Source organism: Stegostoma tigrinum, chromosome 26 (genome assembly GCF_030684315.1).
Source record: "Stegostoma tigrinum isolate sSteTig4 chromosome 26, sSteTig4.hap1, whole genome shotgun sequence".
Lineage (NCBI taxonomy): Eukaryota > Metazoa > Chordata > Chondrichthyes > Orectolobiformes > Stegostomatidae > Stegostoma > Stegostoma tigrinum.
The window spans coordinates 14,910,598-14,927,759 of record NC_081379.1 but is presented as its reverse complement, the minus strand read 5'-3'; the positions used below and the strand labels follow the sequence as shown (position 1 = coordinate 14,927,759).

At 38.5% G+C, this 17,162-nt stretch overlaps 1 protein-coding gene across 6 annotated transcripts in view; it reads left to right on the top strand.

Moving 5' to 3' along the window:
- LOC125464301 (probable E3 ubiquitin-protein ligase HECTD4) overlaps window positions 1-17,162 on the top strand; it is a 284,911-nt gene that overhangs the window by 160,037 nt on the left and 107,712 nt on the right. For 5 of the 6 annotated variants that reach the window (XM_059654988.1, XM_059654990.1, XM_059654989.1 and 2 more), the window contains 6 exons: window positions 1,691-1,800; window positions 3,457-3,667; window positions 8,263-8,382; window positions 8,652-8,756; window positions 8,903-9,066; window positions 10,981-11,223. In XM_059654988.1, the coding sequence (XP_059510971.1) occupies window positions 1,691-1,800; window positions 3,457-3,667; window positions 8,263-8,382; window positions 8,652-8,756; window positions 8,903-9,066; window positions 10,981-11,223 (953 nt within the window). The remainder of the gene's footprint in view (window positions 1-1,690; window positions 1,801-3,456; window positions 3,668-8,262; window positions 8,383-8,651; window positions 8,757-8,902; window positions 9,067-10,980; window positions 11,224-17,162) is intronic. The other variant, XM_059654987.1, reaches the window with a different exon arrangement.

The window sequence follows — 17,162 nt, the reverse complement described above, 5'->3', positions numbered from 1 at the left end:
TGCAGCAACACCACCTCACGTTTCGCCTGGGAAGCCTGCAGCCCAATGGTTTCAATGTGAACTTTGCAAGCTTCAAAATCTCCCCTCCCCCTACTGCGTCCGAAAAACCAGCCCAGCATGTCCCCGCCTCCCTAACCTGTTCTTCCTCCCACCTATCCCTTGCTCCCACTTCAAGTCCCACCCCAACCTGTACCTACTAACCTCATCCCACCCCCTTGACCTGTCCATTCTCCCTGGACTGATCTATCCCCTCCCTAAATCCGCACCTGCTTGATGTGAAAAGTCTTTGTAGGGGCCTGGGTTGGGGGGGCGGAGGTGTAGGGGCAGGCGTAGCACTTCCTGCAGTTGCAGGGAAAATTGCTGGAAGTGATGGGGCTTGGGGGATAGTGTGGAGCAGACAAGGGGGTCCCAGAGAGAGTAGTCCCTCTGGAATGCAGATAAGGGTGAGGAGGGAAAAATGTCTTTGGTGGTGGGGTCGGATTGCAGATGGCAGGAGTGTTGGAGGATGATGCATTGGATCTGGAGGTTGGTGGAGTGGTACGTGAGGACAAGGGGGATCCTGTTATGGTTGTTGTGGGGAGTGGGTGTGAGGGATGAGTTGTGGGAAATGCGGAAACACAGTCGAGGGCATTCTCAACCACTGAGGGGGGCACGGTTGCAGTCCTTGAAAAACGAGGACCTCTGAGATATACGGGAATGGAATGCCTCATCCTGGGAGCAGATATGGCGGAGATGAAGGAATTGGGAATAGGAGATGGTATTTTTGCAGAAAGGTGTGTTGGAGGAGGGTATACTCTAGGTAGCTGGGGGAGTCGGTGGGCTTGAAATGGATATCGGTTTCCTGTTGGTTGCCAGACCTCCTGTGTATAGTCCTTTTGGTATACATGCACTTATTGCTGTTTAGGGGAGAGTTCCAGGATTTGACATTAGAGGAATAATCATAGAGATACAAGTCAAAATAGTGTGTCTCGGGGGAACCTTGCAAGTGGTGCTCGAGATTGCATATTTCTGTGCTTCTGGGAAATCAACTGCTATGCACCAGTTATTAGGGGCTAAATATTTAAGGTGGCTTTGTCCAGGATGTCATAAGGCATCCCATGGGCATTTGAGTATTGGAATTGTATTCATCCCAACAAATGGACAGTGTTCAGTCTGATTTTAAATTGTAAAGAGTGACTTGGAGAATTTCCCACTATTTAACCTGCGACTGCTGTTACAGTATTTGCGTTACCGGTCCAATTATGTTTTCCATCATGGTTTAAACCCTTAGAAAAATAAAAGGATGTAGAGGATGCAGGAATTAACAAGGCAGTACTATTGAATGTCATAGGCACATTGATTGCTGCCAAGGCAAAATTCATAGTTGCTTGACATTTGCATTTTACTTGCTGACCAGCTGAGATGCGACTTTTTGCTCTCTGTTTGCTTTACTTTTTTCCCTTACTCTTAGGCTGTCTCTTTTGAAAAAAAAATGAGATGAATCCACATCTGATCATGATGCAGTTTGGTTGTCTTCCTTCCTTATGTTTTGTATTCGTAAAATTAATTACGTATTTGATATGAGTAAACTGCCATCTGTTTTGTAGGTTGACTAAATCATTCATTTTTCAGATGATTACAGTTATGGTTGTCAGGTTGATTTGCAGTCATTACTGCTATGTAGAGCTCACTGTCCTGTTCTCTTGTGTAGACTGCTTTGCTGTTGAAAACACAAGCGCCTGTTTTCACGGACATTCCTGATGAGCCTTTCATTGGATCTGAACAAAGTCAGAAAGGGAGACTCCCCTCATTGGATGACAGGTGATGGATTTTAATCTGATTATGAAAAACAGGGTGCAATTTCACTTTATTCTCACTTCAGTTTCAGGAATTATTATGCATTTGAAAAAGAAATGGTTTGACAAACATAACTCATCATAATTTAATAATTGTGAGTATGATCTAAATATTTACAACATTGCATTGTATTGATCTGGAGTTGGGGGCTAAAATTTCAATTTGCAGTGAGCAAACCTGATGACAAATACTGCTTTTTGCTGTGAGTCTTGTTTGTGTGATGGGAAACGTTGTGCACTGACAAGACGCTTTAGGTCACAGGCATGGGCAGAACTTCATTGGCTCAAACTTTTCCTTGTTGGTAAGAACACCTACACTTAGAAAATTTTAGTAGACTTTCTGCTTAAGTTTATAAAGTGTCTGGGAGATTTAGCTGATCTTTTTTGCACTTTTGAGCTCATTTAAGACACAGTTTCTTGTGATCTTATGTAAGCAGTGCCAGATTGACAATTCGGGGAATTTAATCACTTTAGCTAAGTCAGTTGCAGCAGAAGTGCGAATTTAATCACACCCTCAATAATCAGTTTATTAAAAGCTCCTGACGTTCGCATTTAAATCTTGCTTTGTTCTTGTGCGGTGTCTTGACATATGATGCAGATTCATTATTTGGAAATGCCGGTTGTAACTTTGGTTGACTTTTATTTTCTATGGGTGATGCAGTGACTATCACTACTGCCTAAAGCACTTGGGACCCAGGTTTGATTTTAGCTTTGGGTGACTGTCTTTGTGTAGTTTGTACGTTCCCCCTATGTTGGCGTGGGTTTTCTCTGGGTGCTGCAGTTTCCTATAGCATCCAAAGGTGTGTAGGTTAAGTAGATTTGGCCATACTAAATTGCCCATAGTGTCCATGGATATACAGGCTTGGTGGATTAGCCATAGGATATGCAAGGTTACAGGGATGGGGGTGCTGGATCTGGTTGTGACACACTTCAGAGGGTTGGTGCAAGCCCACTGGTCCATATGGCCTCTATGTGCACTATAGGGATTCAATGATTCTGTGATTTTATGGATTAAGAAAGGAAAGACTTAGTTTTAGTTTTATTTAAGTTGCTTCTAATGAGTGGTGTAGAGTTGTCTGGAAAGTTGTCGACATATATTTTAAATAAGACTTTTAGAGGAACCCTTGATGGGAATAGCTCCGTGCACTAGAAAATAATGGTAGAAGGAGGGGGAAGAAAAGCGGTTGCTGTCTCAGAACAAGCTGTCCTATAACACAGAAACAAACAAATTTTTGTTTTTGCATCTGCAAAATTCTTCTCGATGTTTGGGTAATTGAACGTATTCCAAAAAATTAAGTATTATATGGTCCCTTCCTCTATCATAAGGTGTCCCCTCTGAGAATTCAGACCATCCCTCATTTGATTTCGTCAAATCAGTAGTAAATGCTGGAAATTCTGTACCAATCTGGCAGCGTCTGTGGCAAGAGAAATGGTTAACGTTTGGACAGGTGGTTTGTTCCAAGCACTCTTAACATGTAACCTAATCTGCCTTGCAGAGCTTGAAATTGTTGTTCCCTATCCTTTTGTTTGTCAGTCTGTTGAACTGTGTTAGCATCATGCTGAGATTGTCTGAATCAGGGTTGGCATATGTTGGAATGCTGATAAAGTAATTTCTTTCTAGTAGGAGCTACCGTATGCTGGAGGAAAAGGAGGAGCCTGGCTTTCTGACTGGCTTAAAGATCCCTGCCCCATGGGCAGCTGGGAAGACCGTAGAAACAGTTCATCCTGTGAGAGACAACTATAAATTCAAAGAAACTGTCCATATTCCTGGTGCACGATGCCTCTATCTACGATTTGACACTCGTTGTTCCTCCCAGTATGACTATGACAAGGTAAAAGAATGAAAAGAACATTGCATATTCAAATTGTTTAGCATTACAGTTCAACAAGATCAGTTGAATCCTTTTTGTAAAGCTTGGAGGCGCTAGACCTAATACAGGGACTTTTGTATGTAATCAAATTTTTCAATTTATAATTCTTTTGGGGGAACTAGCACTGAGTCTTCATACAGAAGGTACCTAATTACAAATCACAGCCTAAATTATCAATGATAACTGTTTCATTCAATAACATAATAAACTGAAAATGAAAGCTGTAGAGAAAGCTTTAAACAAATTAAGGGAGAGAGGGTTTGAGAGACAGGGAATGTAGACATAAAAAGCAAAAGGATATAGCGATATTACAGGGCAACTATTTGAGTAATCCTACCCAAAGTGAAAAAGGAAGGGACAAAGTATACAAACATAGAAAAACAGCAATAAGTAGGATTAAAAGGGTAAAAAAAAAGTAAAACGAAATTGACTCTTGAATGCACATCGTCTTCAGGACAACATAGATGAATTAATGGCACAAATACAAGTTAACGTGTATGATCTTGAACGCTTGATGGGGACATGACTACAAGTACATAAGAGCTGGGAGCTAAGTATTCAGGCTGTGTGACATTTTGAAAAGGTAGACAGGAATGAAAGGGTGCTGGGGTAACATTGTTAGTACAGGATGGAGTAATTACAATAGCAAGAAATGATTTTGAATCAGAAGATATAAACTCTTAAATGAGTGAAGGCAGGAAATAAAAGGGGATAGAAGTAGTTAAGTGGTGGGACAGAACAGATCAGGAGATAATGAGGGCATGTAACAAAAGCAATACATTACGATGGATGATTTTAATATTCACGTAGATTGGGATAGTTTCATTGGGAGAGGAAGCCATAATGAAGAGTTCATATTGTGTATTTGTGGCTGTTACCTTGAACAATATGTTGTAGATCCAAACAGGCTATTTTAGTGCTGGTGATGTGTAATGAGGAGGGTTTAACAAATGTCAGAGTAACAGATCCCCGAGGAAACAGTGGTGCTAATATGGTGCAATTTAATATTCGTTGCAAGGAGGAGGAATTTGGGTCAGAAATGACTGTGGTAAGATTAAATTATGGTAATTGCAAAGGAATGAGAGCCGAGCTGGCTAGAGTGAGCTGTGAAAGGAGTTTAGCATCATTTAAGAAAATAGCTCATGGCTCACAGCAAAGATCCAGAGAGGAAGAACGATTCTACGAAGGGATAAGCCAACTGTAATTAACCATAAAGTTAGGGATAGTGTTAGTTTTAATTTTAAAAAAAGCAATGTGGCAAAGATTAGTGTTAAACTAGAGAATTAGGAAATCGATGAAAGACAACCAAAAGAAGAGAAAATAAACTGCAAAGATAAACTTGCAAATAATATCAATGTGTACTGCAAAAGGAGGAAAGGAAATAAATACAATAACTATCACTGGAGAAAACGTGCTAGGGTGACTATTGGGACTAAAGAGTGATGTGCCTCCTAGATCTGATGGGATGCATCCTCTGATATTAAAGGAAGTAGCTACAGAGAGTGTTGATGTACCAGTAGTAAACTTACAGGAATCCTTCAATTCTCGATTAGAGCTAGAGGGTTTGAAAGCTGTTAGTGTAACAGAATAAAAAGAGAGGGAGATTAAGCCAAGAGACCTGTTCTGTTTTATGTTGCTTATTGGAAAAATAGAGTATATTATAAAGGATGTAATTGCAAAGCATGTAGTAATGCAAAATAACCAAGCAGTGTCAGCACGGCTTCATGAAGGGGAAATTGTGCCTGACAAATGTCCTAGAATTTTTTGAGGAGGTAATGAGCAGGATACATAAAAGAAAAGCAGTTAATCATATTTGAATTTTCATAAGGTGTTTGCTAAATTACCACACATTGGGCTACTTAAAAAGATAAGAGCCTGTGGAGGTGGAGGTAGTATATTAACATGGATAGAGGATTGGTTAACCCATAGATGAGAGAGTTGAGAACTCTCTTCTCAAATTAACATTGTCAAGATAGCAAACTGTAACTAATGGAGTGTCACAGGGATCGTTGGGTCCACAATTATGTACTGTTAATGTCTTGGATGAGGAAAGTGAATGTAATATAGCCATATGACTAGGTGGGAAGACAAGTGGTGAGGAGGACAAAATCTGCAGAGGGATACAAAAAGGTTAAGCAAATGAGCAAAAACCCAACTGATAGAATATGACATAGGAAAATGCAAGGTTTTCCACTTTTGCAGGAAGAATAGAAGAGCTGACTGTTATATGGAGAAAGACTGCAGAAAGCTATGAAACAGACAAATTTGGGAGTCCTTAACCAAGAATCTCTCAAAGCTAGCATCCAGATTCAGCAAGTAATAGGGAAGACAAATAAAATGTTGACCTTTTTATATTCTATTCTCTTTGAAATAAAGTAGGGAGGGTTTGCTAAATCTTATAAAATGCACTAGTCAGGCCATAGCTGAAACACTGAACAGTTTTGAGCCCCTTTGATGAGTAAAGATAAAGCAGTCTGGAGAAGGTTTGCGAGACTAATACTAGGTATGGAGTGACTGTCTTCTCAGTAGATGTTGAATACATATGGCCTATACTCATTGGAATTTAGAAGAATAAGAGGACCCTTATTGAAACATACAAGATTCTTCAGGAATTTAACAAGGTAGATGCGAAAGGATTGCTTCTTGTAAGTGAGCCTAGGACCAGATGGCATAAACAAAGTAAGGAGGCGTGCATTTAAGACAGATGAGGAAATTCTTCTGAGGGCACTAAATCTGTGGAATTGTTTACCTCCTGAGGGCTGATGAGGATATATTGATAAATGTATTCAAAGCTGAGGTAGACAGATTTTTAATCTGTGAGGGATTTGAGCTTAGGGAAAAAGGCAGGAAGGTGGAATTGTGGATTGTCTGGTCAAGGCATAGACAGGAGATTCTGTGGCAAAGAGCATAAATTCAGGATGGTTTGTTGTTTTACTGGTGCAAGGATTAATGACATCTCTAAATGTTTCAAACATGTTGTTAAAGTTGAGAGTGAGAAACCAGAAATTATTGTACACATGAGTAGGAATGACATTTTCAGGGAAGAGATTAAACCAATGCTTAGTGAATTCTAGAGGTTAGGTCAAAGACCCCTGTAACAATAATTCTATTAAATCTCATCAAATGCTACCCAAAATAAGAATCATTCTAAGTGCTTAATAACTGACTGGTAATTTCATTTTCCTCAGACTATCCACTTCTGCAGTTGCCAAAACTGAATGTCCATTTGATACAGGAATAGCCACCGGAGACTTGAACGATCCTCTTAACTTTCCTGATGGTCACTGATCCTGCTGTGTAATAACTTTTCCACATTGACTAGCCATTTCACTTTGTATCACATATGTGTCCTTAATAACGCTAAGCCTTAAATTAGTTTCAACAACCCCTTATATATAAAATAAACTACCTTTCATTACCTACAGAAAATAGTGTTTAAGTGGAAAAATTAAAAATATATCAAACATACAAAGCTTAAGTTAAAATCAACTACTAATTAACTGAATAAATAAAGGCTCCTTTTCAGTAAATTCCTCCAAGAAAAAGAAAAATCCTCTCCTACACAGACCATGTGTAGGACTGTCCAGAACAAAAACAGAGCTACTTATTTTTTTTTAAATTTAGTTTTTCAAAAAAAACCTCTTAAAACTTTTGCAATGTGAACAATACCCTCTAAAACAGACTTCTTTAACTTCTGAATTTAGAATTTTCAAGAACTCAGCCGTTTACCGCAGAAGCTTTAAAAGCTAGTTTTAAAAATCCATTTTAAAAAAAGTTTTTTTTTGGTTTTTGAATGTTAATAAAAGAAAAAGAATAAAATTCATATTAGTAAAGAAAACCAACAAACTGTTTTAAAAAACTATAATAATAAACCTTTTAAGCCTGCTATCCCAGATCCACGCTACTTGCAGAATCCAAATCCATCCAACTTGAAATTTAGAAAATGTACCTCTTATTTTCTTTTATTTCACCCATCAAATTAAGTATGCATCAAGGGCATCGTCTATAAAAAGAGCGATTGATCCTCCAATGAAAAAGTGACACAATTTACTTTGTAAACAGAACCAATGAATAGAAGATCATGCCTTAACATGTATGCTTTCTTCAGTTCGTGTTGTTTGTTTTTGTTACAGAGGCAACCACTTAATTCCCATCTTTCTTTCTTTTTTTTAGTTTTGTGTTGCAGATCTTTGTTTACCCACTTCTGTGGGTTGCATTGACTTCAAATTAAAATTTTTGATATGTTTTGAATTTTCTTCCCAGAATGAAACATGAATACCTTTACATAGTTTATCTTTGTAAGATCAGTAGTTCTCAGAAAAGTGTATGCGTCATGGGTATTTGCTTCAAATGCATTTCTGCTTTAAGTTTGCACTGGAATATGAGAGAGTTCATTTTCTTCAACCGATCGGATGTAATTCTTTTGTCCATTTACAAACGTTCCAATATTTTGTATTGAATTTGTCTAAAGCAATTAATAGTTTATTTTAAATGACAGATTTTCTAAACTGAAGATGTATTAATTTCTTTCAATAATGCAAAATATATTGTTGTAGTTGGTGATATATGCAGGCCCAAATACTAACAGCAGGAAAGTGGCAGAATATGGTGGAAATACATTGGGCTACGGAAGTCGTAGTGTCCTAGGAACTGGTTGGCCTAAGGATTTGGTGAAGGTAAATGAAATCTTAAATCTATTTTTCTCTGCTTTTCGTAATGAGCAAGATTTTTTCTTTTAATTATTTGCTAACTGCATTTGTTCTCATGTCTACCTAGCTATGAAGTATTTGTTTTTGGTGCTGAGTTAAATGTACAATAGATAATAAAATGGCAAGTGAATTCTAATGGAAGTGTGAAACATTGCTGTCTGCACGTTAGACTTGTTTAGAATTAAGTCTTAATTATATTTGTAAATTCAATCATACCTGTGTTTTTTGATGATCAGGTTGAAGGGGACACAGTAACATTTTCTTTTGAGATGAGGAGTGGTCGAGAGCATAATACACCTGATAAGGCCATGTGGGGATTTGCTTGTACTGTTAGAGCCCAGGTATGATTAATGGTTTGTTCCAGTTTAATTGCCATATATGTAAACATAGAAATATACCTGATGGTTACAAACTTGACTTCAGTACATTCTGTTGCATTCGGTAATTTAGCTTTAGAACGTCTGCTTGCTTTGTTTTTTTTTTGTAGGAGTCTTCAGAGGACGTTTCAGGGGGGCTCCCCTTCCTTGCCGATCTTGCATTAGGCCTGTCTGTATTAGCGTGCTCCATGCTACGGATCCTTTATAATGGACCTGAGACTACTAAAGAGGAGGAAACTTGTCACCAGCTACTCAGATCAAAACTGCTGCAGAGGTGAGAAGTGAGCTCACTTAGGGCATGTTTTGCCCTACAGTTATAATCCTATAGACTGTAGCTTTACAACATAAACTCTTCAGTAAAGCAGATACACTAAATGTCTGAATGTGCTTGTCTGTCAGCATCTGTGGTGAGAAAACAGAATTAACATTTTGAGTCAAGTGAGAGATAGTAGGAGCTGCTGATGCTGGAGTCGGAGATAACAAGTTGTGGAGCTGGATGCGCACAGCAGACCAGGCAGCATCAGAGGAGCAGGAAAGCTGATGTTTCACATCAGACTCAAAATGTCAGCTTTCCTGCTCCTCGGTTGCTGCCTGACCTGCTGTGTTAATCCAGCTCCACAGCCTGTTACCTTGAGTCCAGTGAACCACCTTCAGAATTGACATTAGCAAGGAAAAGGTGGTCAGTACACTGACATAGGAGGTTGGAGAGGGGGTGGAGAAGGAGAGATCAGATAGGTGGAGATGGAACCCCGCGAGAGAGAGAGAGAAGCAGCTAGACAGACAAAGATGGCTGATTGTAAGCTAGGGAAGGAGATAAAATGATAATGGGGACGATGAGGAAGGGTCTCGGCCCGAAATGTCAGCTTTTCTGCTCCTCTGATGCTGCTTGGCCTGCTGTGTTCATCCAGCTCTACACTTTGTTATCCCAATATGAAACTAACTGGCTTGAGACCAGATGAGTTTAGGTGTATGGCACAGCATTTCAAAACTCTCAACTGCATTGAGTTAGAGTTCTTTTGCAGACTACAAGATATCTACTGGATACAGGACCATCTTCTCACAAAACAGTGTTCTGATAATCTTCTTAAAACCACGCAAGGTCTGTTAAACAATGAAATCCCTTATGGGATTGCTGTCAATTTAAATTGTTTCTAGCCATATAGTAATCAATCAGTCCCAATTGAAAAAACAGTTGTCTTGACTAGGAATCCCTCCCACCCACCCACACCACCACATCAAACAACACATGGTTCATTACTAAGGAAATAATGTAATTTTTTTTGTTTTGATTGAAATATGCGTTATGGTTAAGCTCTTACAAAATAGATTGAAAACCATTTGATAAGCAAGTTCACCGTTCAGCAAGCGAATAATTGATCAGTTTTACTAATCAAACTGTTCAGAGATGTTATTACACACCTGTGGAGCAGGTGGGATTTAAGTACTACCTCAGGGTTAGGGACACTGACTGTGCCACAAGAGCCCCCTCGAGAGTAACTGATCATTTGAGGATGTTAGTTGCCAACAGGTGAGTATTTTAACAAGCACTTCATTCAGAGTACCTGCTAGTTCTGATTAATAACTCCTTCATTCTGAATCTTTTCCCCAAATAAATAAAACAAAAGATGTTTTCGTTAAAAGTCTTCATTGTAAAAATTGCGAACTTTCATGGTTGAAACTTTTGTAACTTCATTCAACCTGTACAATTTGATTATTATTTGCTGAACCTGGCATTTTATGACATAGCTCTGGGGCTATTAGGAATCAAACCTGGACCTTCTGGAACAGTCACATAGAGAGTACCACTATGGCAAAAGCTCCAATGTGAATAAATACTTCTGCAATTTTACTACTAAATCTTGTTTTCAGCATTTGATTGACATGTACAATCTGTTGGTTGGAGAGGTTTGAGGTTTCTATTTGTCACATGCAATTTAATTTTAAATTTGTTAGTTATTCAGTTAGGTGAGCTAACTTTGCTTATTTTGTGACCAAGGAGAGCCAGTGATACCTTTTCTGACACCAGGTAGAAAGAATAGTATCTGGTGACTGCACATTTTATAATCACCCATGCCAAGCACACTTATTGCTCAACTTCAATGCATTTTTTTGCGAAGTAGGAAAGTCAAATGTGAAATTTTTGTGCTAAAATTAAATATCTTTACGTCTTTCGATATTCTTGCTACAGATGCCAGTGGCAGGTTGAAGCTAACGGTGCCTTATCTCCAGCGTTGACACCAAGTCCCTCACCTCTGCCGCTGACTATCGAGGAAGACCAGGAGTTCACTTATCCGTGTGATGCTCTCGCACCACCACCTCCATTAACTGGGCACTACTTTGATCTGCCAAGGATTCGTCTACCTCCTGGAATTATGGGAAAGCTCAGGGAAATATCTGGCAGAGCACGGCCTCAATTCAGACCAAGTATTAAGTGAGTATAATCCCTTAAATATCAGTGGTTCTACCTTTTAAAATGCAAAAGTTAGTGTATTAAGGTATTAGTGCATTATTTGGTGAGCATATTCAATTATAGGAATAAATGGTTCAGTCTGCGTAACTGAATGAATGTTTCAGCAAACTGCTTAGTCCGGTTATGCTGTTCTACATTTGCACTGTCACTTCCTGGTTTGGGGAATATGAACCCAAATAGAATTATTGTTAATTGTAAGTTAAATAAGGGATAATTGAGAGTGAATGGAGTGTGCATGCATATACAATGTAGGGGAAAAAAGTAATCAGTTTTGACTTTGTAATGTTTAAGTTGAAATAAAACTCCAGCTGGGAAGGTAAGTGCTTGGTCTAACCAACCTTTTAATTTCTGCTAACATGCAGTAATTGAAGGTGGTTTGTTGTTTATCAGTCAAGGACTTGGAGTTAAGTATTATTGTAACCAAAACATTTGCAGCTGCAGCAGGAGCAGCAGAGAAATGGATGAACCAAAATCCAAAGCATCAATGTCTGATTACCCATCCATGGACTCTGAATGTGAACCTTATGAGTGGTGTAAGAATTAAGTATCATTGGAATTGTGTTCATTCTTTACTGAAGCAAGATAAAATGGCCTTGGCTGTTTCTCCTCCATACAAAAGCAGGATAAGAAGCATTTTTTTTTTAGAATTGTAAATTGATACTAAATTGCAAACTGAAGAAGATTTGGACATAGTATGAACTTTTATGAATAAAATTTTTTGAAAGGTGGCTTACTAACTGCTTATGAAGCATGGTCAGATTTTGACTCAGTCAGAAAGAGTGAGGGTAGTTCCATAGAATAATTTATATGGAAGTCAGATTGCATAGCAAGACTGTAGAAATTCTATTTAGAAATTCTCCAATCTGTGCTGGCATCTAAGTTATTTGTATACCAAAATATTAAGCTTAGACAGCTTTGACAAGATTTAAATTTAAATACATGATACTCGGGCAAATGTTGGAAGTACTAAAAAAAAATTCTTTGCAAAGCATACTGTTCTAGCAGTCTTTGTAGGGCAAATGGGCAGTTGCCCATACAACAGAGAATGGAGGAGACAGTGTTATTGACTGGTAACATCAACTTGGATGCAGCTCTGAAGCGATAAACGCAAAAGTCTGATTTTAATGGAAAGAAATGAGGACAGAAATGATTTTGACAGTTTAGAGTACGAAGAGAACTTGCAACTTAGAACTTAGAATAAAAGAATAAACTACATAATTCCCGAGGGTGGAGTCTCACCATGTTTTGTGTGATTCAAAGTACAATTATAAGATGAGCAGTCGAAAGGTTATGATGGGTTATTAAAAACTAAACACAAAACAGAAGATTCGGAGGAGGGTGATGAAGACTCTGATCCAAGAAAGGGCATTGTCTTGGTTACAAGAAGGTTATGGTTTAGTGATGAATATGTTTGTAGCTGGATCTTTTGATTGTGCAGTGTTGGACAAAGGAAAGCAGAGTTGAGGATTATCAGATCAACCATCATCTACCTCATTGAATGGTGGAGCAGACTTGATAGGCTGCATGAGCCACTTCTGCATCTTATGGCTTTGTGTTTATGAAACTGTATCTGGAAAATAACAAATCAATTGTATTTGGGAATCTGTGAATTTGCAATTCATACAACTGAAACATAACGCGTTCCTCAAATGGAATAGAATCTCTCCTCTTAGTAAATTAGTGTGTTATTGTCATCAACTGCCAGAAGTGGTAGATGCAGGTACTGTTACAACATGTAAAAGATATTTGGATAGGTACGTGAATAAGAAGGGTTTAGAAGGATATGGCCCAAATGCAGCCAAGTGGGACTAGTTTAGTTTGGGAAACTTGATCGACATAGGACCTGTTTCCATGCTGTATGACTCTACGTTTAGAATATAAGTTAGTTGTGTTAAAACTACATGGGCTGTTTGTCTGCCCATCCATCCTCAAATGTTAAAAATATCACGAAGATGCAGAATATAGATCGTATCAGTTAACTTTTGATAGAAATCCTGAAGTGCCATTAATAAGAAGTGATTGTCCTGCTGCCTGGGAAGGAGAAACAAATAACTCAACTTTTCCTTTAGCATTTGAATGTACTGCATGCAGGCAGCAAGGTTTCCATTATAGTCAAAAGTCTGAAAATTTGGTGAACTTTAGATGTAAAGCCATTGCAAACCAATTTCAGCCAGAGATATGATTTATTATAAAAGGAGTTTGTTGAATGGGGTAGGCATTGGAAAGTTTGTTTGTAAAGATGGGAAAGTAATTTTACAGCATGCTAACCAGACTGTTTGTTTGGATTCACTCTTTAGGCTTGCTTGGTATAGGTTACAAGTTTATAGAATCTAAAGGAGATATAAAAGTAACTAGGAAGGAGGCACTTCTCATATGTTTGCAGTGCTACAAGAATCAGAATTGACATGAAAACAGAGTTAATGTTTGATTATGTTGACTCAACTGAAGTGCTTCTCTCTCTCCACAGATACTGCTAGACCTGCTGCGATTCTCCAGCATTTTAGTTTTTGTTTTTAGATTTCTATCACCTGTAATGTTTGCTTTTGTCACAATTGATCGTAATGAAGGGAAAAAAGTTCTAACGATCAAAATAAGGTCATCGGTCTTTAAAGACAGCGACTAAAAGTGGGAACTGTGGTCAAATATTTACTAGAAGAGGCTGGTCAGTGGAGAAATGAAACGAATATAAGTGAAGCAGGGAAAGCCATTGGAAAGTATAACAACTAGTTGAATATAAAAGATGAGGAGCAAGGCATTAGATCTGTGGATTAAAACATGAAGCTCAAAATGCGAGTATACTCAGACAGTGGATCAGGGAGTGAACGTGACTCTGGAAAGAGATCACAATCTGTTGAATGCCATTGGTAGGAGGGTGAAGATCAAACAGTAAGAGTTGTGACAGAGAGCGGAAGCAAGATTGAGATAGAATTTAACAAAGTCAAGGAACGTAGTACAGATCATGTGTCACCAACTTTGCATTAAAGTCAAACATCAAACTGTTATTTCCATGACTGTCAATGACCTCTGCTCCCCTAGAGATCTGCCCTTAAAGCCCAGAGACCTCCACCCTGCACAGTTCAATTCTACATCTTTCCCAAGTCTGTAAACAGGACTGCCCATCGTTTCAGCCTCTTCCAACACCACTGAAATTATTTTTTCCTATCTTGATTCTGTTTTCTTACCTCCCATCCCCATTCAGTCTCTTTCCACCCCCACTTGTGATTTGTCTGATGCATTGTGTCAGTTCCACAAGTTCCAGTTTTCTCAACCCAGCTACCACTTTTTCCACTGTGAGTGCGTACTCCCTCTGCATGTCCGGCCCTTCTAAAGGGTCTACACTTCTTCCTTGAAAAGAGTTATGAGAAGTCGCTTTCATCCACCACCACACTCCCTTGCCTGGCTGAGCTCCTTTCCATTTCGAATAAGATTTCCTTTAAATCATCTTACTTTCTCCAAGTCAAAGATGAAGCTACGGGTGCCTGCACATGTGCAGGTGACGATAAAATAGGTTGGAAAGTAAGTTGCAATGAGGAAATAGGAAAGTTGATTTTGATTTTATTATTGTCACATACTGAGATACAGTGAAAAGTATTGTTTTGTTTGCTAACCAGACAAATTCTACCTATATAAGTGCATGAGGACAATATAGTGTTACAGCTACAGGGAAAGTGCAGAGAAAGATCAGCTGTACTATATGAGGGGTCTGTTCCTAAGTCTGGTAACAGCAGGAAAGAAGTTGTTCTTAAATCTGTTAGAATGTGTTTTCAAACTTTTGTATCTTCTCCCTGACGGAAGAGGGAAGATGGAAGAAAACTTTACAACTAAGTCTGGATAAGTTAAGTGAATTGTCCTCAAGCATGAATCAAAGAAAACTAGTGTGCAAACATGGCAGGAAAATGGAAATTTGGCATTTATTGCTAAAAGAATGGTATAAAATTAGTGAAGTGTTGCTGCAAATATACAAGGCATTAGTGAGATCACACCTGGAATATTGGATACACTTTTGGTCCTCTTACTTGAGGGATGTAGTTGTTTTGGAGACAATTCAGTCAATTCATTTTAGAAACGAGGAACTTGTCTTGTGAAGAGAGATTGGGATATTTAGGACTTAGCCTTTAGAATTTAGAAGAATCAGAGGATCTAATTGAAGTATATCAGATGCTAAAGGGGATTGATAAAGTAGACCGAGGAATTGATGTTTCCCCTCATCGGACAATCTCAAGTGAGAGGTCATAGTTTCAGAATAAAGGGTAGTAGATTTAAAACTAAGAGGAGGAGACACTACCTCAGTCAAAGGGGTGTGAATCTGTTGAGCTGACTACCCCAGAGATAAGTAGATGCTGGACATTGAAAAGCAGTAAAGATTAAATTTACTCAGACTCCATATTGAACTCCACAACTTCAGAGCATGACCTCTTCTCCATCTCTCATACCCGCTGCTTGCTTCTTTACCACCTTTTTCCTTTTGCCGTGGGTGTCATCACAATCTGTTCCATTCACCACTCCTCCCCTCTGTCTGCATCATAAAAATCACCATTTTCTAGCCACTTCCAGTTTTGAGTATCAAACTCAAAATATTGACTCTGCTTCTCTCTGTACAGATGCTCCCAAACCTGCTGTGTTTCTCTGGACTTTTCTGTTTTTGTTTGATGTATAGCATCTGTAGTATTTTGCTGTAGCATGAAAGCTATTAGGTACAATGCCCATATGATCCGGGAGTCTTGAGACTGAATTAATTAGATTCCAAGATTATAAAAGATGTCAGACAGCAAAAATTACCAAGTTGGAGAGACTTTGGGATGTACACAGAGATGCTAGTTTGGGAAAAGCCGGCCCTATCTCTCAGATGAGTGTGCATAGCAAAGGAGAATTATAAGGCTAAAGCAAGTCTTGTGGCATGAAGTTTTGAGGAAAACTGGGGCCTAAGATATGAATAAATTAACCTAAGAGAGGAAAATAATTTTTTTAAAGATTTTCTTGGGTTTTTCAGCAGCAATACTTTGGAATATGGCTCAGTTGACATTAAAGCTGTGTCTGCAGGGGGATCAGTTCAAAGAGGAAGTGTTTCTTGACTGTCCAGAAGAGGTGTCAAGCAAATCATGGCACTTTAGAAGTTAAATAAATGCATTTATGTCCTTAATTATGCCCTCAGAGTTTGATACTTCTGGTAAGGTCCATCTTATTACAATTGGTCTGTCTGTAGCTTAGTGCAAGCCTGTCATGTTTTACTGGCCGAACATCTTGATGCATGTGCATTCGATTCACTGACTATGAGCAGTGAATTTTAAAACATTGTCATAAATAAGCATAATGCAGAATTTAAATTGAAAGTCAGGCTTTTGGAGCCTCTGAATACATTGGATATGCACTCAGCAGAATTTGTTTTCCATCAGTAATCTTAATTTTGAAAATGTTAATCACATTGCTAAATAAGAAACCAAAGAACCGCAGATGCTGTAAGTCCGGAGCAAAAACAGATGTTGCTGGAAAAGCTTCCTCTGTTCTGAGGAAGGGTCACCGGACCCAAAACTGATTTTTTTTTTCTTCGCGGATGCTGCCAGACCTGAGCTTTTCCAGCAACTTCTGTTTTAGCCATGATGCTGTTGTTCAATGTAAAGCATCATGAAATAATGCAGAAGCTTCAAAAAGTGATTTAGAGGAGTTGTGAACTCTAAATTAAACAACCGAATTGGCTGCACACCCAAACAAAGCTAGATACCAGTTTTGAGATCTTGCAGTTGAGTACAAAAATGAAAAATGCCAAGTCTGAAGGTATTCAGAAAAACAAAACGTTGAAAAAAATTGATACTAGGAACATGAAACTTCTTACTTTTAAATTTTTTATGCAAATGTTTGTGCTAAATTCTCAAATGCAGGTGAATTTGTGATTTTTCCAGACA